At 54.9% G+C, this 22,838-nt stretch overlaps 1 protein-coding gene across 1 annotated transcript in view; it reads left to right on the top strand.

Moving 5' to 3' along the window:
- The window catches only part of LOC144600301 (dedicator of cytokinesis protein 11-like), a 146,730-nt gene that overhangs the window by 104,818 nt on the left and 19,074 nt on the right, over positions 1-22,838 (top strand). Inside the window, exons 34-43 of the mRNA XM_078411868.1 lie at positions 457-575; positions 2,292-2,409; positions 7,251-7,317; positions 9,866-9,913; positions 10,821-10,960; positions 12,553-12,668; positions 15,372-15,506; positions 17,866-18,048; positions 19,490-19,603; positions 21,653-21,868. Coding sequence (XP_078267994.1) covers positions 457-575; positions 2,292-2,409; positions 7,251-7,317; positions 9,866-9,913; positions 10,821-10,960; positions 12,553-12,668; positions 15,372-15,506; positions 17,866-18,048; positions 19,490-19,603; positions 21,653-21,868 — 1,256 coding nt within the window. The remainder of the gene's footprint in view (positions 1-456; positions 576-2,291; positions 2,410-7,250; positions 7,318-9,865; positions 9,914-10,820; positions 10,961-12,552; positions 12,669-15,371; positions 15,507-17,865; positions 18,049-19,489; positions 19,604-21,652; positions 21,869-22,838) is intronic.

Below are 22,838 nucleotides of genomic sequence, written 5' to 3'. Positions count from 1 at the left end.
TCATTTGCCATACGGTCATAACAAAAAGCAACCGGACACACACATTACATTTTAACGAACATCCCCCACAGTGACTCCTCCACATTCCTCACTGTGATAGAAGGTAAAAACCAGTTCAATCTCTCCCCTTCCTTGTCCTCCAGCAGTCGGGGGCCTCTGACCTTCCGTTGACAGGATGATCCTGACTCCCTTAGCCCGGCGGCGAGCCTTCCTCGTCGGGGCGATCAAGCTCCTGCATCGGGGTACTGACAGTGGATGATCAGCCATGATCACATTGGATGGCGGTGCTGGCTCAAAGGGCCAAATGGCCTCCTCCTGCACCTATTGTCTCTGTGTCTGGGGTCAGGGTTATCTAGGAAGCAGGGAGTGGTTGTACGGAGGTTTTATAGTCCATATTAACGTTGATATTCTGCCGTGTCTCGGGCACTGAATTTGTCGTTGTGATTCTGTCGTCAGGTTACGTTACCTCGCTGGGCTTGCTGTTGAAACGTGATGATTCCCGCGGCTCGCTGAGCACGGAGATCGGCGCGGGCACGCCGGAGAGAGCCGAGGATCGCCACGACGCCATGGACTTTGTAAAATAAACTCCTTCAACTTGACTTGGGGGCATTTAAAAACAAATCTAGTCTTCATACCATTGAGTTGTAAAAGAGGGATACTTTCCCAATCATTGGCAAGCTACCTAGTGTGGAGCATCAGTAGATGCCCGCCACAGCACTAGTCTGTGCCAAGCTACCTAGTGTGGAGCATCAGTAGATGCCCACTACAGCACTAGTCTGTGCCAAGCTACCTAGTGTGGAGCATCAGTAGATGCCCGCCACAGCACTAGTCTGTGCCAAGCTACCTAGTGTGGATCATCAGTAGATGCCTACTACAGCACTAGTCTGTGCCAAGCTACCTAGTCTGGAGCATCAGTAGATGCCCACTACAGCACTAGTCTGTGCCAAGCTACCTAGTGTGGAGCATCAGTAGATGCCCACTACAGCACTAGTCTGTGCCAAGCTACCTAGTGTGGAGCATCAGTAGATGCCCGCTACAGCACTAGTCTGTGCCAAGCTACCTAGTGTGGAGCATCAGTAGATGCCCACTACAGCACTAGTCTGTGCCAAGCTACCTAGTCTGGAGCATCAGTAGATGCCCGCTACAGCACTAGAACGTAAACACTAACAGATGTCACATAATAATGATACAACACATCTCTGACCCACTAATTATACCCGTCCCATGTGTCTGGAACACCAGGAACTGCTGGAAACGTAAATAAAACAAATATTCAATATAAATGAAATATGCTTCCGCTTGACACCAAGACCATTCATCAGTGATTGGAGCAGAATTAGGCCATTCAGCCCATGAGGTATACCCCACCATTCAATCATGGCTGATCTATATCTCCCTCCTAACCCCATTCTCCTGCCTTCTCCCCGTCACCCCTGACACTAATCAAGAATCCATCTATCTCTCGCTCCAGAACCAGGGGCCACACAGTCTTAGAATAAAGGGGCGGCCATTTAAAACTGAGGTGAGAAGGAACCTTTTCACCCAGAGAGTTGTGAATTTGTGGAATTCTCTGCCACAGAGGGCAGTGGAGGCCAATTCACTGGATGAATTTAAAAGAGAGTTAGATAGAGCTCTAGGGGCTAGTGGGATCAAGGGATATGGGGAGAAGGCAGGCACGGGTTACTGATTGTGGATGATCAGCCATGATCACAATGAATGGCGGTGCTGGCTTGAAGGGCCGAATGGCCTCTTCCTGCACCTATTGTCTATTGCCATTTTGTCCGTATGAGTGCAGGGGCCGGGCAATCAGTCGCTGGGGAATGGGTGCTGGACTCCTACAGTCTTTGTCCTGACTGGAGAGCACTTAACAAAACAGCTTTTCACTCCGCCTCAGTACACGTCTCAATAATAAACTCAACTCAACTAAAGTAGACTAGTGGCGGCACGGTGGCGCAGCGGTAGAGTTGCTGCCTCATGACGCCAGAGACCCGGGTTCCATCCCGACTATGGGCGCTGTCTGTGCGGAGCTTGCACGTTCTCCCCGTGACCTGCGTGGGTTTTGTCCGAGATCTTCGGTTTCCTCCCACACTCCAAAGACGTGCAGGTTTGTAGGTTAATTGGCTTGGTATAATTGTACATTGTCCCTAGTGGGTGTAGGATAGTGTTAGTGTGCGGGGATCGCTGGTTGGCACGGGCTCGTTGGGTCCAAGGGCCTGGCTCCGCGTTGTATTTGTAAACAAAACTATAAATGTAATTCTCCGGCACTTATCTGTTGACTACGTGTCTTGCAGACTCGACAGAGGAGAGGATCCTCAGGGACCTGTGCATCACCTTTGTGCAAGTTCAGTCAACAGGAAATCAGAAGTCTCCTCATGTGCTTCCTTCACATCATTAAAACAATGTCAGAAGGTAGGTGTGCCCTTCTGAGGAGGTCCCAGCCGCGTGCCGCGGTGTAAGAGCCACTCGCAAGTAGACGGTGTCTTGTGTTGTGATCTTGACACAGGACGCACAGTTACGGGAACACTTTCACTGGTTGCAATGGGAAGACCAACGAATGGCAGTGAGTGGAATTGCACTGAGCACAGTTCAGTGATGGAGGCGGCAGTTCTGATGGGGAGAGGGATGCTGTTCCACAGTCTAGGAGCTGCAACCGCAAAAGCGCGGTCACCCCTGAGCTTAAGCCTAGACCGCGGGATAGTGAGTAGCCCCAAGTCGGCAGTGGAATAATCACCCAGCGCATTCAGCAATGTTGAGCTTGAGTTTAGTTTATTGCCACGTATACCGAGGTACAGTGAAAAGCTTTTGTTGTGTGCTAACCACTCAGCGCAAACACAACACGTGATTATTGTTTATCTGCCGGCTGGTTAGCATGCAACTAAAGCTATTGTTACGATTTAGGTTTATTATTCTCACATGTACAGTGAAAGGTTTTGTTCTGCATGCTTTACACACTGATCAGGCATGTTATCTATCTATCTATTTAGAAGGATGAGAGGGGATCTTATCGAAACATATAAGATTATTAAGGGGTTGGACACGTTAGAGGCAGGAAACATGTTCCCAATGTTGGGGGAGTCCAGAACAGGGGGCCACAGTTTCAGAATAAGGGGTAGGCCATTTAGAACGGAGATGAGGAAAAAAAAAATTCAGTCAGAGAGTTGTGAATCTGTGGAATTCTCTGCCGCAAAAGGCAGTGGAGGCCAATTCTCTGAATGCATTCAAAAGAGAGCTAGATAGAGCTCTTAAGGATAGCAGAGTCAGGGGGTATGGGGAGAAGGCAGGAACGGGGTACTGATTGAGAATGATCAGCCATGATCACATTGAATGGCGGTGCTGGCTCGAAGGGCCGAATGGCCTCCTCCTGCATCTATCTATCTATCTGTGTATGTGTGTTTGACCACAGCATAACGTTTATGCTTCGCACAGCCAAGACCGTACACCGTAGCGCCACAGTGTTTGCACCACCTTACGCACCATTATCCTGGGCACAATATGTAACAACTCTCATTCAAATTGAACCTACATTTATAAAGCTAGAGAGATTTTAAAGTTTAAAAATTCACTTTCTCACCCATTTCCTGAAACTCCTCAGCGTGTGATGTCACAAAGCTCCACGTTCCACTTCATTTGTTCCTCACTCGCCAAAACAAGATGGCCACCGGCAGCTCCGCCGCCCGCCCGCGCTCTGTCATTCCCCCTCCCCTTGCCTGGCCCCGGCCTCGGCCTCTCCCCCGGCCTCAGTCCTTCTCTCCTCCTCTCCCCTCGCCCAGCCTCAGTCGTTTCCTTGCCTGTCTCCCCTCTCCCCTTCCCTGTCCCCCCTCTACAAGGAACAGGCGCAACGGGTCCACTTGGTCTAGTCTATGACTAATATCTTGTATATTTGTGGATATATTTGGTTTGTGGATATATTTGTTCCCGAAATGCAGCCAAAACGGTCCACGGTAGCGCAACAATTTTAGGCCCACCCTACTCACCATTAGGCCCATTAGGCCCACCCTACTCACCATTAGGCCCACTTGTTCCACCCTACTCACCATTAGGCCCATTAGGCCCACCCTACTCACCATTAGGCCCACTTGTTCCACCCTACTCACCATTAGGCCCACTTGTCCCACCCTACTCACCATTAGGCCCACTTGTTCCACCCTACTCACCATTAGGCCCACTTGTCCCACCCTACTCACCATTAGGCCCACCCTACTCACCATTAGGCCCACCCTACTCACCATTAGGCCCACTTGTCCCACCCTACTCACCATTAGGCCCACCCTACTCACCATTAGGCCCACTTGTTCCACCCTACTCACCATTAAGCCCACTTGTCCCACCCTACTCACCATTAGGCCCCCTTGTCCCACCCTACCCACCATTAGGCCCACTTGTTCCACCCTACTCACCATTAGGCTCCCTTGTCCCACCCTACCCACCATTAGGCCCACTTGTTCCACCCTACTCACCATTAGGCCCACTTGTCCCACCCTACTGACCATTAGGCCCACTTGTCCCACCCTACTCACCATTCCGCTGCGGTCTCAATTGACCAAGTTTTAAAAGCAATTAACAATAAACTTTGATAAATGCGCTCCCCCCCCCGGTCAAACAAGATGGCCGTCATGGTCTGGCTGCCGCTGCAGGAGAGGTTTCCACCCAACGGGTCCACGGCTCGCTCTGGCCGCACAGGGCCGGGGTGAGTGGCTCCCTCTCCCCTTCCCTCTCCCCCCTCGCCCGCCCACGGCCCCGGGGGAAGACCCCCGGCTGGCAACGGGTCCACGGGTGGTGAGTTGGGGAGGGTTGCAGGGCCTGCAGGAGAGGCTTGGGCCAAACTGGGCCACACCCGTCCAGTACACAGATATTATCAGATCAAACCAAAGTGCAGACTGAGTGAACACTAACTACTGCTGATTAATAACTCAACCAACACTGGCAGAGGGACGTTTAAAGAACATGAGTGTGACCATCAGAGCAGTAACCAGGTACATGCATTCTGTTGTAAATACAACTAAATAAGGCAGCTTTTGCAATCTACAACACTTGAACTTCACCGCATAACCAAAGCCAACAGAAGTGTGGATGCTGGGAATCAGACCGAGACCGAGTCCGGGCCTACACTGTCAGGGCCTACACTGTCAGGGCCTACACTGTCAGGGCCTACACTGTCAGGGCCTACACTGTCAGGGCCTACACTGTCAGGGCCTACACTGTCAGGGCCTACACGGTCAGGGCCTACACGGTCAGGGCCTACACTGTCAGGGCCTACACTGTCAGGGCCTACACTGTCAGGGACTGTTCAGCAGGTCAGGCTGCACCTGTAGGAAAAGTTTTAGTTTAGACACAGAGCATGGAAACAGGCCGTTCTGCCCACAGAGTCCACGCCGAACACCCCTGCACACTCGTTCTATGTAACCGCACTTTCTCATCCACTCCCGACACACCTCTGAGCCTACACTGTCCGGGCCCGCGGTGTCCGGGCCCGCACTGTCCAGGCCTACACTGTCAGGGCCTAATACAGGATAAGGGCGGTCCCGTACGGGACAAACCAATTTAGCCCAATATTTAGCTAATACGGGACAGCTGGCGACCCTACCTCCATACCTGTTTTATCCATGTACCTGTCCCTCTTGTGATCTTTCCCCTGTCACCTGACACCTCAGTCCTCTGGTTCTCGATTCCCCTCCCTTGGGCGTTCAACTCCCCTGTGTCAGATCACCCCTCTCACTCTAAGGAATAAAGTCGCAGCCTGCTCAACCTCTCGGCCTTCAATTCCTGACAACATCCTCGTGAATCTTCTTTGTGTTCCTTCCACTTAACGGCATCCTTCCTGCAGCGGGGTGGCCAAGGTGAAACACCATACTAGTTCCACATCAGGCCCTGCCAACATCTTGTGCAACTGTATTTTAACAGTTTAATTGTCACATGTGCTGCCCCATTAACACGACAGCACACACAAACCTGAATTAGTCAACATCATAATCAGTTAATAATCTGTAACATTAGGCAAAACAACACCCCATATCAGTTCAAAGCAAAGTCCGTAGAGCAACTAAAGACACAGTCCGCAGGGTGGTGTGGGTCAGTGAGAGTGTGGCCAGGGGGGTGTGGGTCAGTGAGAGTGTGGCCATGGTGGTGTGGGTCAGTGAGAGTGTGGCCAGGGTGGTGTGGGTCAGTGAGAGTGTGGCCAGGGTGGTGTGGGTCAGTGAGAGTGTGGCCAGGGGGGTGTGGGTCAGTGAGAGTGTGCGGGGGGTGTGGGTCAGTGAGAGTGTGGGGGGGGTGTGGGTCAGTGAGAGTGTGGCCAGGGGGGTGTGGGTCAGTGAGAGTGTGGCCAGGGGGGTGTGGGTCAGTGAGAGTGTGGGGGGGTGTGGGTCAGTGAGAGTGTGGGGGGGGTGTGGGTCAGTGAGAGTGTGGCCAGGGGGGTGTGGGTCAGTGAGAGTGTGGGGGGGGTGTGGGTCAGTGAGAGTGTGGGGGGGGTGTGGGTCAGTGAGAGTGTGGCCAGGGGGGTGTGGGTCAGTGAGAGTGTGGGGGGGGTGTGGGTCAGTGAGAGTGTGGGGGGGGTGTGGGTCAGTGAGAGTGTGGGGGGGGTGTGGGTCAGTGAGAGTGTGGGGGGGGTGTGGGTCACAGAGTGTGGGGGGGAGTATGGGGGGTGGTGTGAGTGTGTGGGCGGGAGTATGGGGGGGTGGTGTGCGTGGGGTTCAGGGTGGTGTGGGTGGGGATTGTGGCGTTGGTCATTGGTTCAGGGTGGTGTGAGTGTGGGGGGTGTGGATGGGTGTGCGGATGTGGGGGAGTGGTGTGAGTGTGGGGGGTGGTGTGTGTGTAGGGGGTGGGGTGGTGTGTGTGTGGGGGTGGTGTGTGTGTGGGGGGGTGTGTGGGTGTGTAGGGGGGGGTGGTGTGTGTGTGTGGGGGTGGTGTGTGTGTGGGGGGGTGTGTGGGTGTTGGGGGGAGGGGGTTGTGGGTGTGGTCAGGGTGGTGTGGGTGTGTCAGTCTGAAGAAGGGTCTTGACCCGAAACATCACCCATTCCTTCTCTCCAGAGATGCTGCCTGACCTGCTGAGTTACTCCGGCACTCTGTGAAACGTCACCTATCCATGTTCTCCACAGATGCTGCCTGACCCACTGAGTTACTCCAGCACTCTGTGAAACGTCACCTATCCATGTTCCCCACAGATGCTGCCTGACCCACTGAGTTACTCCAGCACTCTGTGCTTGTCTCATTTATTGATGCAAGAGTGTTCCAAGATGGTGTCATTTTATTTTCAGACGCACTCCTGGCTTATTGGAACAAGATGCCCCCTCAAGAACTAATGGATTATCTCTCAGTTTTGGAGTAAGTACAATTCTGGGGATCTTTGAGGGAGGGAGGAAGGGTGTGTAAATATTTAGGGAAAAAAATGATGGTGGTTTAAATCGAAGGTAGATACAAAATGCTGGAGTAATTCAGCCCCCTGACCCACTGAGTTACTCCACTGTTTTGTGTCAACCTTGTGTAAATATCTTGTTTAGTTTAGAGATACAGCATGGAAACAGGCCCTTCAGCCCAACAAGTCCACACCGAGTCCACACCGAGCAGTGATGGCCCGTACACGAGGTCTATCCGACACACTGGGGTCAACTCACAGAAGCCAATCAACCTGTAAACCTGCACGTCTTTGGAGAGTGGGGAAGTAACCGGAGCTCCCTGAGTAAACCCACGCGGTCACGGGGAGAACGTACAAACTCCGTACAGACGGCACCCGTGGTCAGGACTCAACACGGGTCTTGGGCGCTGTGAGCCACGCAGCCCTCTTACTCTAATTTCAGTCGCTTGTGGGGAAGGTGTTCCCCTCTGGTCCAGGTACCAGGGCTCAGGCATTGATCCCACCTGTACTGCCTCCACCTTCAATGGGTGCTATGGAACTGAGTGGGTCACCCTGGGGTGCTGTGGTCTCCTTCCACTTGTCAGGGTGGGCTCGGGGGAGTGGGTCACTGGGAAAGATACTGGAGGACAGAGAACATTAGGGGAAAGAGAGGGGTAGGTTGGAATTTGAGAGTCTCAAACTAGAGCGCAGAGGTGGAGAGAGGGCGTGAGAGGGGAAAGGTTTAAAGGAAGCCCAAAGGACAACGTTTCCACAGAGGGTGGTGGGTCTACAACACAAGCTACCGGAGTAGTGGTGCCAACTTCCTCAGTCCCAAATAAGGGACAAAAGGTGACGTCACCGCCCCGCGCCCCACGTGACCTCACCCAGCCAGCGGCCATGTACTCCCGCTCCACCAATGGCGGCCGCCCGGGCTGGGAGGTGGGTTGCTAGGCAACCTCCATGTGGGGTGCCCGGGCCTACAGTGTCCCAGCCCACACTGTCCGAACCTACACTATCCGGGCCCACACTGTCAGGGCCCACACTGCCCGGGCCCACACTGCCCGGGCCCACACTGTCCCAGCCCACACTGTCCGAACCCACACTGTCCGAACCCACACTGTCCGGGCCCACACTGTCCGGGCCCACACTGCCCGGGCCCACACTGTCCCAGCCCACACTGTCCGAACCCACACTGTCCGAACCCACACTGTCCGGGCCCACACTGTCCGGGCCCACACTGTCCGGGCCCACACTGTCCGAACCCACACTGTCCGGGCCCACACTGTCCGGGCCCACACTGCCCGGGCCCACAGTGTCCGGGCCCACACTGCCCGGGCCCACACTGCCCGGGCCCACACTGTCCGGGCCCACACTGTCTGGGCCCACACTGTCCGGGCCCACACTGCCCGGGCCCACACTGTCCCAGCCCACACTGTCCGAACCCACACTGTCCGAACCCACACTGTCCGGGCCCACACTGTCCGGGCCCACACTGTCCGGGCCCACACTGCCCGGGCCCACAGTGTCCGGGCCCACACTGCCCGGGCCCACACTGCCCGGGCCCACACTGCCCGGGCCCACACTGTCCGGGCCCACACTGTCCGGGCCCACACTGTCTGGGCCCACACTGTCCGGGCCCACACTGCCCGGGCCCACACTGTCCCAGCCCACACTGTCCGAACCCACACTGTCCGAACCCACACTGTCCGGGCCCACACTGTCCGGGCCCACACTGTCCGGGCCCACACTGCCCGGGCCCACAGTGTCCGGGCCCACACTGCCCGGGCCCACACTGCCCGGGCCCACACTGCCCGGGCCCACACTGTCCGGGCCCACACTGTCCGGGCCCACACTGTCCGGGCCCACACTGTCCGGGCCCACACTGTCCGGGCCCACACTGTCCGGGCCCACACTGCCCGGGCCCACACTGCCCGGGCCCACACTGCCCGGGCCCACACTGCCCGGGCCCACACTGCCCGGGCCCACACTGTCCGGGCCCACACTGTCCGGGCCCACACTGTCCGGGCCCACACTGTCCGTGCCCACACTGTCCGGGCCCACACTGTCCGGGCCCACACTGTCCGGGCCCACACTGCCCGGGCCCACACTGCCCGGGCCCACACTGCCCGGGCCCACACTGCCCGGGCCCACACTGCCCGGGCCCACACTGTCCGGGCCCACACTGCCCGGGCCCACACTGCCCGGGCCCACACTGCCCGGGCCCACACTGTCCGGGCCCACACTGCCCGGGCCCACACTGCCCGGGCCCACACTGCCCGAACCCACACTGTCCGGGCCCACACTGTCCGGGCCCACACTGCCCGGGCCCACACTGCCCGGGCCCACACTGCCCGGGCCCACACTGTCCGGGCCCACACTGTCCGGGCCCACACTGTCCGGGCCCACACTGCCCGGGCCCACACTGCCCGGGCCCACACTGCCCGGGCCCACACTGTCCGGGCCCACACTGCCCGGGCCCACAAAAATGTGAGAGATAATGTGAACATAAACCAACCATTGACTGTTCTGCTCTTACAGGGTCTGCCTTTACCAGTTCCGATACCTGGGATGGAGATGCATCGCAAGGTACTGGCTGACCGGGTCAACGCGTGGGGCAGGGGGGGGGAGAGAGGGGGTGGGGGGGAGAGGGAGGGGGTGGGGGGGAGAGGGAGGGGGTGGGGGGGAGGGGGTGGGGAGGAAAGGGAGGGGGTGGGGGGGGAGGGGGTGGGGGGGGGGGAGAGGGTGGGGGGGAGAGGGAGGGGGGAGGCGGGGGTGGTGGGGAAAAGAGGGGGAGGGTGGGGGGAGAAGGGGGGGTGGGGGGAGGAGAGGGGATGGGAGGGAGAAGGGGGGTGGGGGAGAGAAGAGAGGGGAGTGGGAGGGAGAAGAGGGGGGGGTTGGGAGAGAAGAGGGGGGAGTGGGAGGGAGAAGAGGGGGGGCTGGGAGAGAAGAGGGGGGAGTGGGAGGGAGAAGAGAGAGAGTAAGGGGGCAGTTCCTGTGCTTGAACAATTTAGAAAGGTGGTCCCTCAAACTGCGGAGCATCCTGGACAATACAGCCCACCCCCTCCATGACCCACTGGCCAACCTGAGGAGCACCTTCAGCAACAGACTGGTCCCACAGAACGCCACAGGAGATCCTTCTTCCCTGTGGCTATCAAACCGTACAACTCCCCCTTCTGTCGTGGGGTAGACTGAGACTGAGACTGAGACTGAGACTGAGACTGAGACTGAGACTGACCCCCCTCCCCCCCCCCCCCCCCCCCCCCCCCCCCCCCCACCCCCAATCTTTGCACATCCCCAATCCTTTCCACCTGTCACTTGATTCCATGTTTCATGTATCGTGTGTCTTTATGACTGTTGGCAGATCATCCCAGTTTCCTTCCTGGGATCAATGAAGTTCTGTCGCTTTGTGTTCGCGTCCAACATCAGCTGCTGCATCTTGAGGGTGTTGTGCTTTGTTCAGTGGGAGGGGGTGTAAAGTCTGCTGTGTTTGAAGGGTCCAGGAGAGCCAGGGGTCCTTCTCTGTGGCTGACAGGAAGAGCCAGACCATGCCATCTCTCCGTAGCCGCCCAGCGTCCGTGCACGCGAGGCTCCAGCACATCGGGCATATGGACAGCTCCTTCACCCTCAACCACAGTACGTACAAACACCCCCCCACCCCACCCCCACCTCCACCCCCTCACCCCCACCCCCCCTCCGCCACCTCACCCCCCGCCCCCTCATTCCCACCCCCTCACCCCCGCCCCCTCATTCCCACCCCCTCACCCCCGCCCCCTCATTCCCACCCCCTCACCCCCACCCCCCCTCCGCCACCTCACCCCCACCTCCACCCCCCTCACCCCCACCCCCCCTCCGCCACCTCACCCCCGCCCCCTCATTCCCACCCCCTCACCCCCACCCCCCCTCCGCCACCTCAACCCCGCCCCCCTCATTCCCACCCCCTCACCCCCACCCCCCCTCCGCCCCCTCACCCCCACCTCCGCCCCCTCAACAAAGCTTGTGTTGCGTGCTAACCAGTCAGCGGAAAGACAACACATGATTACAATCAGCCATTTACAGTGTACAGACAGATACATGATAAGGGAATAACGTTCAGTGCGAGGTAAAGCCAGCAAAGTCCGATCACAGATAGTCCGAGGTTCACCGATGAGGTAGATGGTAGTTCAGCACTGCTCTGATTGCCTGAGTAGAGCTGGGAAGAAATTGTCCCTGAATCCAGGTAGAGTGTATGTGGAGAGGGAGTCCCAGGACAGAGGCCGTAACCTCAGAATCAAAGAACATATCTTGAGAAAGGAGATGTGAAGTCATTTCTTTGTCGATGTAGTCCACAGTCCATCGCACGGACTGGACTCCTGACCATTGGCATCTCACGCTGCCCTAAGTAGAGCCACAAACATCATCAAGGACCACACACTCCCCCCTTCACTCCTCTCTCATCGGGCAGGCAGTGCAGAAGCTTGAATGCGCGCACCACCAGACTCGGGGACAGCTTCTTCCCGGCCGTTATCAGACGATTGAACAGTCCTGCGGTGAGCTGAGAGTCTAGTTCCCATCTCCCAACCTCCCACATTGCAGATACTGCACTTCTCTCTGTAACTGCAGCGCTGTAACACTGTATTCATCCCACTGGTTCTTTGCTCTACCTGTTATACTTGTGTATAGTATGCTTTCAATGGATAACAACCAAAGCCTCAGTGCACGGTGGGGCAGCGGGTAGAGCTGCTGCCTTACAGCGCCAGAGAACCCGGGTTCCATCCCGACCACGGGTGTTGTGTGTATGGAGTTTGTACGTTCTCCCCGTGAACTGTGTGGGTTTTCTCCGGGGGCTCCGGTTTCCTTCTACACTTGAAAGACATACAGGTTTGTAGGCTAATTAGCTTGGTGTAAATGTAAATTGTCCCTAGTGTGTGTAGGATGGTGTTAGTGTGTGGGGATCGCTGGTCGGCGTGGACTCGGTGGGCCGAAGGGCCTGTTTCCACGCTGAATCTCTAAGCTAAACTTACAGATTTCTAAGTAAATTAGCTTTGGTAAAATTGTCCCTAGTGTTAGTGTGTGGGTGACCGCTGGCCGGAGCGGACTCGATGGGCCGAAGGGCCTGTTTCCACGCTGAATCTCTAAGCTAAATTAAAGTAAAGCTGACAATACTAAGCCTATGCCAGTGTGAGGTGGTCCGTGCCTGCTCTGCCCTGAGGTGTCTGTGATCTCTCTCGTTGGTCTGGTTACTGCAGGTGCTGGGATCAGTGAGGTGGAGGTCAGTCACCAGGCGCTGGTGGAGGGGAATCTGGCTGCCGAGGTGTGTCTCACCGTGCTCGACTCTATCTCCTGCTTCATCCACAACTTCAAGGTCAGTGCTGCCCTTCCTGCTCTACGCTTCACGCCGACGCTCGCCATCGAGCTGCCGTGCGCGGGCGATGCTCTGAGCCCGTGGCGGGGGGGACACGAGAGGACCGTAGAGTCGCCAACTTCCCCGCTCCCAAATACGGGACAAGGTGACGTCACCGCCTGGCCCGGGCGGCCGCCATTGGTGGAGCGGGAGCACGTGGGCGCTGGCTGGGTGAGGTCACGTGGGGCGCGGGGCGGTGACGTCACCCTTTGTCCCGTATTTGGGAGCGGGGAAGTTGGCAACCCCTACTAATACGGGACAAGGGCGGTCCCGTACGGGACAAACCAACTTAGCCCCCAAAATACGGGATGTCCCGGATGATACGGGACAGTTGGCGACTCTAGGGGGTGGGAGGGAACACCCTGGGGATGTCCGGGGGGGGGGGGGGGGTGAGGAGTGAGAGCAGAGGTGAGGGGCATGGGTACAATGCCTTTAAGACCTCTGTCCGCAGTCAAAGAGGGAGGGGGAAGAATCACAATGTTGAAGCTGTGATTGTTTCACTCTCCACGGGCGCTGCCTGACCAGGTGAGGCTGCCCACATTTTCTGTTTGTGTTCATCACTATCCACAGGATATCTTTACTGCTTGATTTTAAGTTTCGAAGGATGAGGGGGGACCTCATTGAAAGTTAACGAACAGTGAGCGGCCTGGATGGAGTGGATGTGGAGAGGATGTTTCCACTAGTGAGATCGTCTGGGACCAGAGGTCACAGCCTCAGAATAAAAGGACTTGCCTTTAGGGAGGAGATGAGAGATTTCTTCAGTCAGAGTGTGGTGAATCTGTGGGATTCATTGCCACAGACGGCTGTGGAGCCCACCAATGATATTTTTAAGGCGGAGATTGATAGCTTCTTGATCAGTGTGGGTGTCAGGGGTTATGGGGAGAAGGCAGGAGAATGGATTTGGGAGGGAGAGATAGATCAGCCGTGATTGAATGGCGTAATAGACTCGATGGGCTGAATGGCCTAATTCTGCTGCTATCACTTATGAACCTATCCCAATGTCGGGGGAGTCCAGAACCAAGGGTCACAGTTTAAGTTTAAGGGGGAGGCCGTTTTTGTGACTGAGATGAGGAAAAAACATTTTACCCAGAGAGTTGTGAATCTGTGGAATTCTCTGCCACAGAAGGCAGTGGAGGCCAATTCACTGGATGTTTTCTGGAGAGAGTTAGATTTAGTTCTTAGGGCTAACGGAATCAAGGGATATGGGGAAAAAACAGGTACTGATTGAGAATGATCTACCATGATCATATTGAATGGCAGTGCTGGCTCGAAGGGCCGAATGGCCTCCTCCAGCACCTATTTTCCTACGTTTTCTTCTCTATGCTTCCGCAGTGCTGTGCTGTGGAGTGGTGTGCTGTGCTGTGGAGTGCTGTGGTGTGCTGTGGAGTGGTGTTCTGTGGTGTGCTGTGGTGTGCTGTGCTGTGGAGTGGAGTGGTGTGCTGTGGTGTGCTGTGGAGCTCTGTGCTGTGGAGTGCCGTGCCGTGCTGTGCCGTGCTGTGGTGTGGCATGTGGAGGCGTGCCGTGGCGTGGCGTGTGGAGGCGTGCCGTGGCGTGGCGTGTGGAGGCGTGCCGTGGCGTGGAGGCGTGGCGTGTGGAGGCGTGGCGTGTGGAGGCGTGCCGTGGCGTGGTGTGTGGAGGCGTGCCGTGGTGTGGAGGCGTGGCGTGGCGTGTGGAGGCGTGCCGTGGCTTGGCGTGTGTAGGCGTGGCGTGGCATGGCATGTGGAGGCGTGCCGTGGTGTCGTGGCGTGGCGTGTGGAGGCGTGCCGTGGCGTGGTGTGTGGAGGCGTGCCGTGGCTTGGCGTGTGGAGGTGTGGCGTGGCGTGTGGAGGCGTGCCGTGCCGTGGCATGGTGTGTGGAGGCGTGGTGGCGTGTGGAGGTGTGGCGTGGTGTGTGGAGGCGTGCCGTGGCGTGGTGTGGAGGCATGCCGTGGCGTGGTGTGGAGGCGTGGCGTGGCGTGTGGAGGTGTGCCGTGGCGTGGTGTGTGGAGGCGTGCCGTGTCGTGGTGTGTGGAGGCGTGGCGTGTGGTGGCGTGGCGTGTGGAGGCGTGGCGTGGCGTGTGGAGGCATGCCGTGGTGTGCCGTGCTGTGGTGTGCCGTGTTATGGCGTGCCTTACCGTGTTGTGTTGTGCCGTGCAGTGCTGTGCCATGTTGTGGCGTGCCTTACCGTGCCGTGTTGTGCCGTGCAATGCCGTGCAGTGTTGTGCTGTGGTGTGCCGTGGCGTGCTGTGGTGTGCCGTGCCGTGGCGTGTGGAGGCGTGCCTTACCGTGTTGTGCCGTGGCATGCTGTTGTGTGGTTTGCCGTGCCGTGCGCTCTGTGCCGTGTGGAGGCGTGCCGTGGTGTGCCGTGGCGTGCTGTGGTGTGCCGTGGCGTGCCGTGTTGTGGCGTGCCTTACCGTGTTGTGCCGTGCAATGCCGTGCAGTGTTGTGCTGTGCCGTGGCGTGCTGTGGTGTGCCATGGCGTGGCGTGTGGAGGCGTGCCTTACCGTGTTGTGCCGTGGCGTGCTTTTGTGTGGTTTGCCGTGCTGAGCGCTCTGTGCCGTGTGGAGGGGTGGCTGAGTCCCAACGCTGGTTGCCCCGTGACCTGAGGGTCAGGGTTCCAGGTTGTGGGTCTGTGTATGGTTGTCCTGTCACTGATCGGCCTATGGTGAATGTTCTCCTCCTGCAGACCCAACTGATGCAGGATGACGGCCACAACCCACTGATGAGGAAAGTCTTTGACATCCTGCTGCAGCTCACCAGTGGCCAGTCAGAAACAGCCATGAAGCACAGCTTCGCCTCTCTGCGGGCTTTCATCAGCAAGGTAGCTGCTGGATCTGACAACCTCATCTATTGTATCCGCTGCTCCAGATGTCAACTTGTCCACATCGGCGAGACCAAACGCAGGCTCGGCGATCACGTCGCTCAACACCTTCGCTCAGTCCACCTTAACCAACCTGATCTCCCGGTGGCTGAGCACTTCAACTCCCCCTCCCACTCCCAGTCTGACCTTTCTGTCATGGGCCTCCTCCAGTGCCATAGTGAGGCCCACCGGAAATTGGACGAACAGCACCTCATATTTCGCTTGGGCAGTTTGCAGCCCAGTGGTATGAACATTGACTTCTCCAACTTTAGATGGTTCCTCTGTCCCTCTCTTCCCCTCCCCCTTCCCAGTTCGCCCTCTATCTTCCTGTCTCCACCTATATCCTTCCTTTGTCCCGCCCCCCTGACATCAGTCTGAAGAAGGGTCTCGACCCGAAACGTCACCCATTCCCTCTCTCCTTGATGCTGCCCGACCTGCTGAGATACTCCAGCATGTTGTGCCTGCTGGATCAGCCCCAATCCATTCCCTGGATGATAAATGTCTACAACCTTCTTTGAAGGCAGAGATCAGCCATGATTGAAAGGCGGGGTATACTCGATGGGCCGAATGGCCTAATTCTACTCCTATAAACTTGTGAACTCGTGGACGTGAACACTTGTCCAGTGTGGGTAGGTTTGTGGCAGCACTCCAGATGTGGAGCAAAGTTGGGGTGGCATCTGGAGACACTTTGTGAACTGATGCTGACTGCATCAGCTCTCCCTCTTTAAACACTCGGGCTTCACTGGGAAATGTATACACTATTCCAGAGTCAAGTGTTTATTTGTCATGTGTATTTACGAGGAGCAATGAAACACTTCCCAAACAGTGAGCGGCCTGGATAGAGTGGATGTGGAGAGGATGTTTCCACTAGTGGAAGAGTCTGGGACCAGAGGGCACAGCCTCAGAATTAAAGGACGTTCCTTTAGAAAGGTTGATGAGGAGGAATATCTTTAGTCAGAGGGCGGTGAATCTGTGGGATTCATTGCCACAGAGGGCTGTGGAGGCCAAGTCAGTGGAGATTTTTAAGGCAGAGATAGATGATTTTTGATTAATACAGGTGTCGGGGGTTATGGGGAGAAGGCAGGATACTGGGGTTAGGAGGGAGAGATAGGTCAGCCATGATTGAATGGCGGAATAGACTTGATGGGCCGAATGGCCTAATTCTGCTCCTTTTACATGAATTTCTTACTTGCAACAGCTTAATAATAATAATAATAATGCATTACATTTATATAGCGCTTTTCATACACTCAAAGACGCTTTACAGGGATTTAAAGAACATAGGGAAGTGAATAAATAGATAAATAAGTAAACGAACAGAGAAAGGAGACAGAAGGTGAGGTGACCTTCAGTGGTTGAAGGCAGTACTGAACAGGTGAATAGGCCTATAAACACAATAGCACCCAGGAAACATACAATGAAAACATTCAATAAAATAATAAGCACAACACTAATACAAAGCAAAAACCGAGTTTGAGGTGCAACCAAAGTCACAGTCCACAGAAGATCATAGTTCACTGTATTGTCACGTGTACCGACCGAGGTGCAGTGAGAAGCATTTGTTGTGTGCTAACCAGTTAGTGGAAAGACTACACATGAGGGGAACGCAAAGAATCTTTCCCAGAGTAGGGGAATCAAGAACCAGAGGACATCGGTATAAGGTGGGGGGGGGGCCTTGACTTCACTGACATGTACAACCATCAGCCAAAACATTATGACCACCTGCCTAATATGCTGTTGGCCCTCCGTGTGCAGCCCCATACACAGCAGGGTGCGATGCACTGTGTATTGTGACACATTCCTCCCGTGACCACCATTAACATTTTCTGTGACTTGTGCCACAGTCGACCTTCTGTCGGTTCGGACCAGATGGGATAGCCTTCGTTGCCCTCGTGCATTAATGAGCCTTGGGCGCCCAACACCCTGTCTGTCGCCGGTTTGTGGTTTGTCCCTCCTCGGACCACTGTCGGTCGGTACTCACCACTGCTGACCGGGAGCACCCCACAAGCCTTGCCGTTTCACAGATGCTCTGACCCAGTCGTCTGGCCAGAACAATTTGGCCCTTGTCAAAGTCGCTCAGGTCTTTACTCCTGCCCATTTCTCCTGCATCCAACATATCAACTTCAAGAACCGACTGTTCACTTGCTGCCTAATATATCCCACCCCTTGACAGGTGCCATTGTAACAAGATCATCAATGTTATTCACATCGCCTGTCAGTGGTCATAATGTTTTGGCTGATGGGTGTAGGTGGTGTATTATAGCGGTCTTTCTTGCTGTAGTTTGATTTCTTTCTCTTCACCATCCCTCCTTCCCTCCAGTTCCCATCGATGTTTTTTAAAGGCAGGGACAGTGTCTGTGCCACGTTTTGCTACGAGATCCTGAAAGGCTGCACCTCGAAGCTGAACTCGACTCGCAGCGAAGCCTCTGCTCTCCTCTACCTCCTGATGAGGAACAACTTTGAGTACACCAAGAGGAAGACGTTCCTGAGAACCCACCTGCAGGTCAGTGCTGGCCTGGTGCCTCCGTCCGCCGTTACCTGGCCCTGCAACCCCTGCCCTCTGGGTCTTACCCTCTGCTCCGCTCCACCTGTTTTGATAATGCTGTGTATTTGTTGATGCTGTACATAAATGCAATCAGCTCATACTCACCTTTGAGTCTAGCAAGTCCACGACAACCAGCGATCCCCGTACACTAACACCACCCGACACACACTAGGGGCAATTTACAATTTCTACCAAAACCAATTAACCCACAAACCTGTACTCCTTTGGAGTGTGGGAGGAAACCGGAGCTGCTGGGGAAAACCCACGCAGGTCACGGGGAGAACATACAAACTCCATACAGACAGCCGTAGTCAGGATCGAACCAGTGTCTCTGGGGCTGTAAGGCAGCAACTCTACCGCTGTGCCACCGTGATATCCTACTTCATTGTATTTCTGTAGAGTATTATCTGATCTGTTTGGACAGCATGCGAAACAAAGCTTTCCACTGTACCTCGACACGGGTAACAATAATAAACCTGAACCCAGGGCCAGGGCATTGGCGAGATGCATTTGGATATGACCTTTCCCCCAGTGCTCCTATCCTCAGCCTTTCCTCTTGCCTCACTGGATCAGCATCTTCTCAATGTCCCATTGATCACCCAATGGGTCAAGTGTTGGCACGTTTAGAGTCGGGGGTGATGGGGGGTGTTTGCAGGTCGGTCTCAGCAGGGTTAGGCTTGGGGGACATGAGAGCAAGGTGTTTGAGACGAGGGCCAGTTAGCCTGGTCCATGGAACATGTGGTCAGGTTTAGCTTTATCATTGTCACGTTTAGCTTAGAGACACAGCATGGAAACAGGCCATTCGGCCCACCGAGTCCATGCCGACCAGCGATCACCACATACACTAGTTCTATTCTACACCCTAGTGATAATTTACAGATGCCAATTAACCTGCAAACTTGTACGTCTTTGGAATGTGGGAGGAAACCGGAGCACCCGGAGAAAACACAAGCGGGTTACAGCAAGAATGTACAGACAGCACCCGTAGTCAGGATTGAACACGGGTCTAAGGCGCTGTAAGGCAGCAACTCTACCCACTGCGCCACCGTGCCCTACATGTAACAAGGTTTAGTGATACGTTTGTGTTGCGTGCTATCTAATCACATCAGGTACACCGTACATAAATGCAACCAGGTCAAACTCAACTACAACAGGTGGAGCAAAGGGGGAGATACAGAGAGCAGAATATAGTTCTCAGCATTGTAGCGCATCAGTTCCACAGACAACGTCCAATGTCCGCAATGGGGTAGAGGTGAATCGGACAGAACCCTAGCTTATGGGAGGGCCGTTCAGAAGCCTGATCACAGAGGGGAGTAAGCTGTTCCTGAGTCTGGTGGTGCGCGCTCTCTCTCTCAGCAGAGAGGAGGATGAAGGAACGATGCCTTTGTTTCCATTTCAGATCATAATCGCGGTGAGCCGACTGATCGCTGATGTTGTCTTCACCGGGGGCTCCCGCTTCCAGGAGTCGCTCGCCATCATCAACAACTTTGCCAACAGCGACAAGGCTCTGAAGGTAGGAAATCACCCAGACACGTAGACACAGAGTGCTGGAGTAACTCAGCGGGTCAGGCAGCATCTGTGGAGAACATGGATAGGTGACGTTTCACAGAGTGCTGGAGTAACTCAGCGGGTCAGGCAGCAATGATCAGCCATGATCACATTGAATGGCGGTGCTGGCTCGAAGGGCTGAATGGCCTACTCCTGTACCTATTATCTATTGTCTCAGACAGGTGGGGTGGGGTGGGGCGGGGCGGGGCGGGGCGGGGCGGGGAGTTGATGATGGAGGATGCTGAGTCTACAGGTGAACATGGGTTGGAGCAGCAGCTGAGAAGGTGGCGGGCTGTGGCCAGCGTGAGAGCAGTGAGATCTTGCACCACCGTGGGAAGAAGTTCAAAGAGGAATAGCTGGTGGGAAGGTTGTGTGCGGAGAGATGAGGTGCGTGCTGTTACACCACACCACCGTGATCACATGACACCTGTTCCCCTTTAACCCGGCGGATGCTAAGAAGAGTCACAAAGTGTTGTTTTGGGTTGTTGTTGTCATGCATGGAACTCCCTCTCCAGCTCCTCCATCACCCAGTAATGAAAAACTTGCCACACTTCCCCACCCAACATGTCATCTGTCCACTCCCTCCACAGATGCTGCCTGACCCGCTGAGTTCTTCCAGCACTTTAGGTTTTTGTTTTGTTCAGGATACTGACATCTTAGATTAGTTTAGCTAGTTTATTGTCACAAAGTTTAAAGGAGATGTGAGAGGCAAGTCTTGTTTTACACTGGGAGTGGTCAGCTTAGTTCATTGTCATGTGTACCGAGGGAAAAGCTTTTTGTTGTTTGCCATCCAGTCATCGGGAAGACAACACATGATTACAATCTAGCCGTCCAATGTACAGGTGCAGGATAAAGGGAAGGTACAGTCTGATGAAAGATAGTCTGAGGGCCTCCAATGAGGTGGATTGTGCCGTTTCTTGTGTCTACAATAAAAGGGTGTCCCTTGCAAAGCTCCATCAGCTGCATGCCTTTGCACCTGGGAAGGTTGAATGGCAACCATTGCCCCCTCTGAATATTATTGTAACTAAACAAAAGAGGTTACACAATGGTGATGTTGCTGATCGTGTGAATGTAGAGGTGAGATTATAGTTATGTGTTTAGTTTAGTTTAAAGATACAGCGCGAAAACAGGCCCTTTCGGCCCACCGGGTCCACACCTACCAGCGATCCCCACACACTAACACTATCCTACACACACTAGGGACAACTTTTACATTTGTACCAAGCCAATTAACCTGCAAACCTGTACGTCTTTGGAGTGTGGGAGGAAACCGAAGCTTTCTTCATAACAAGAGGAGTTGAGTATAGGAGCAAAGAGGTCCTTCTGCAGTTGTACAGGGCCTAGTGAGACCGCACCTGGAGTACTGTGTGCAGTTTTGGTCTCCAAATTTGAGGAAGGATATTCTTGCTATTGAGGGCGTGCAGCGTACGTTTACCAGGTTAATTCCCGGAATGGCGGGACTGTGGTATGATGAAAGACTGGAGCGACTAGGCTTGTATACACTGGAATTTAGAAGGATGAGAGGGGATCTTATTGAAACATATAAGATTATTAAGGGATTGGACACGCTAGAGGCAGGAAACATGTTCCCAATGTTGGGGGAGTCCAGAACCAGGGGCCACAGTTTAAGATTAAGGGGTCGGCCATTTAGAACAGAGATGAGGAAAAACTTTTTCACTCCGAGTTGTGAATCTGTGGAATTCTCTGCCTCAGAAGGCAGTGGAGGCCAATTCTCTGGATGCTTTCAAGAGAGAGCTAGATAGAGCTCTTAAAGATAGCGGAGTCAGGGGGTATGGGGAGAAGGCAGGAACAGGGGTACTGATTGAGAATGATCAGCCATGATCACATTGAATGGCGGTGCTGGCTCGAAGGGCCAAATGGCCTCCTCCTGCACCTATTGGCTATATTGTCTATCTCGGAGAAAACCCATGCGGGTCACGGGAGAAGGTCCAAACTCGGTGCCGACTGCTTTATGAGAGTGTTTCAGAGCCTTGTCTGTTTGTTTTTTCCACAGTCGACCGCTTTCCCGGGCGAGGTGAAAGATCTGACCAAGAGGATCCGCACTGTACTGATGGCCACCTCCCAGATGAAGGAGCACGAGAAAGACCCCGAGATGCTGGTGGACCTTCAGTACAGCTTAGCCAAGTCCTACGCCAGCACGCCCGAGCTCAGGAAGACCTGGCTGGGCAGCATGGCCAAAATCCACCTGAAAAACGGAGACCTCTCTGAGGTGAATGACATCCGTGTGCATGGGTTCAAATCCTGGCCTGGGAGCCGTGTGCGTGGCTTCAAATCCTGGTCTGGGAACTATGTCCATGGGTTCAAATCCTGGTCTGGGAGCTATGTCCATGGGTTCATATCCTGGTCTGGGAGCTATGTCCATGGGTTCAAATCCTGGTCTGGGAGCTATGTCCATGGGTTCATATCCTGGTCTGGGAGCTATGTCCATGGGTTCATATCCTGGTCTGGGAGCTATGTCCATGGGTTCATATCCTGGTCTGGGAGCTATGTCCATGGGTTCATATCCTGGTCTGGGAGCTATGTCCATGGGTTCAAATCCTGGTCTGGGAGCTGTGTCCATGGGTTCAAATCCTGGTCTGGGAGCCGTGTGCGTGGGTTCATATCCTGGTCTGGGAGCCGTGTGCGTGGGTTCATATCCTGGTCTGGGAGCTATGTCCATGGGTTCAAATCCTGGTCTGGGAGCTATGTCCATGGGTTCATATCCTGGACTGGGAGCTGGCGAATTTTAATTAGGCCCAAAATAGTCAGTAAATACTGCTGATGTCAGGAAAATTCCCCCTCGTAGCTAATGGGACATGGCAAGAACCCGATCGTTATCCAATGGAGGGAGAATCTGCCAGAATTGGGTGTGGTGGGCTGAAGTTGGCTTGCACAACTCTATGGCACGAGTGAGATCGGTCGAGATCAACTCTTGACACAGCTGGGAGGGAGGAATGTGGACAGACAGCCCACGACATCTCCCACAACCTGCTGCCAGTCTGTGAGCTGTGAAGAATGTAGGTGGTGGAGACGCCAAGCACGTACTGCCTGATGCAGAGTGGGCTTGTATGTGTGGGACAAGACCACAAGACACATCTGAGGCAGGACGTACATCTGTGACAAGTTCAGTTTAGTTTATTGTCACGTTTACCAAAGCACAGTGGAAAATATCCATTCAGCGGGAAAACTATGCACGATGA

The sequence above is a fragment of the Rhinoraja longicauda genome, chromosome 15 (genome assembly GCF_053455715.1).
Source record: "Rhinoraja longicauda isolate Sanriku21f chromosome 15, sRhiLon1.1, whole genome shotgun sequence".
NCBI classification, from domain to species: domain Eukaryota; kingdom Metazoa; phylum Chordata; class Chondrichthyes; order Rajiformes; family Arhynchobatidae; genus Rhinoraja; species Rhinoraja longicauda.
Note: the sequence above shows the minus strand (reverse complement) of the source record. Positions and strands in the feature narration are given on the sequence as shown.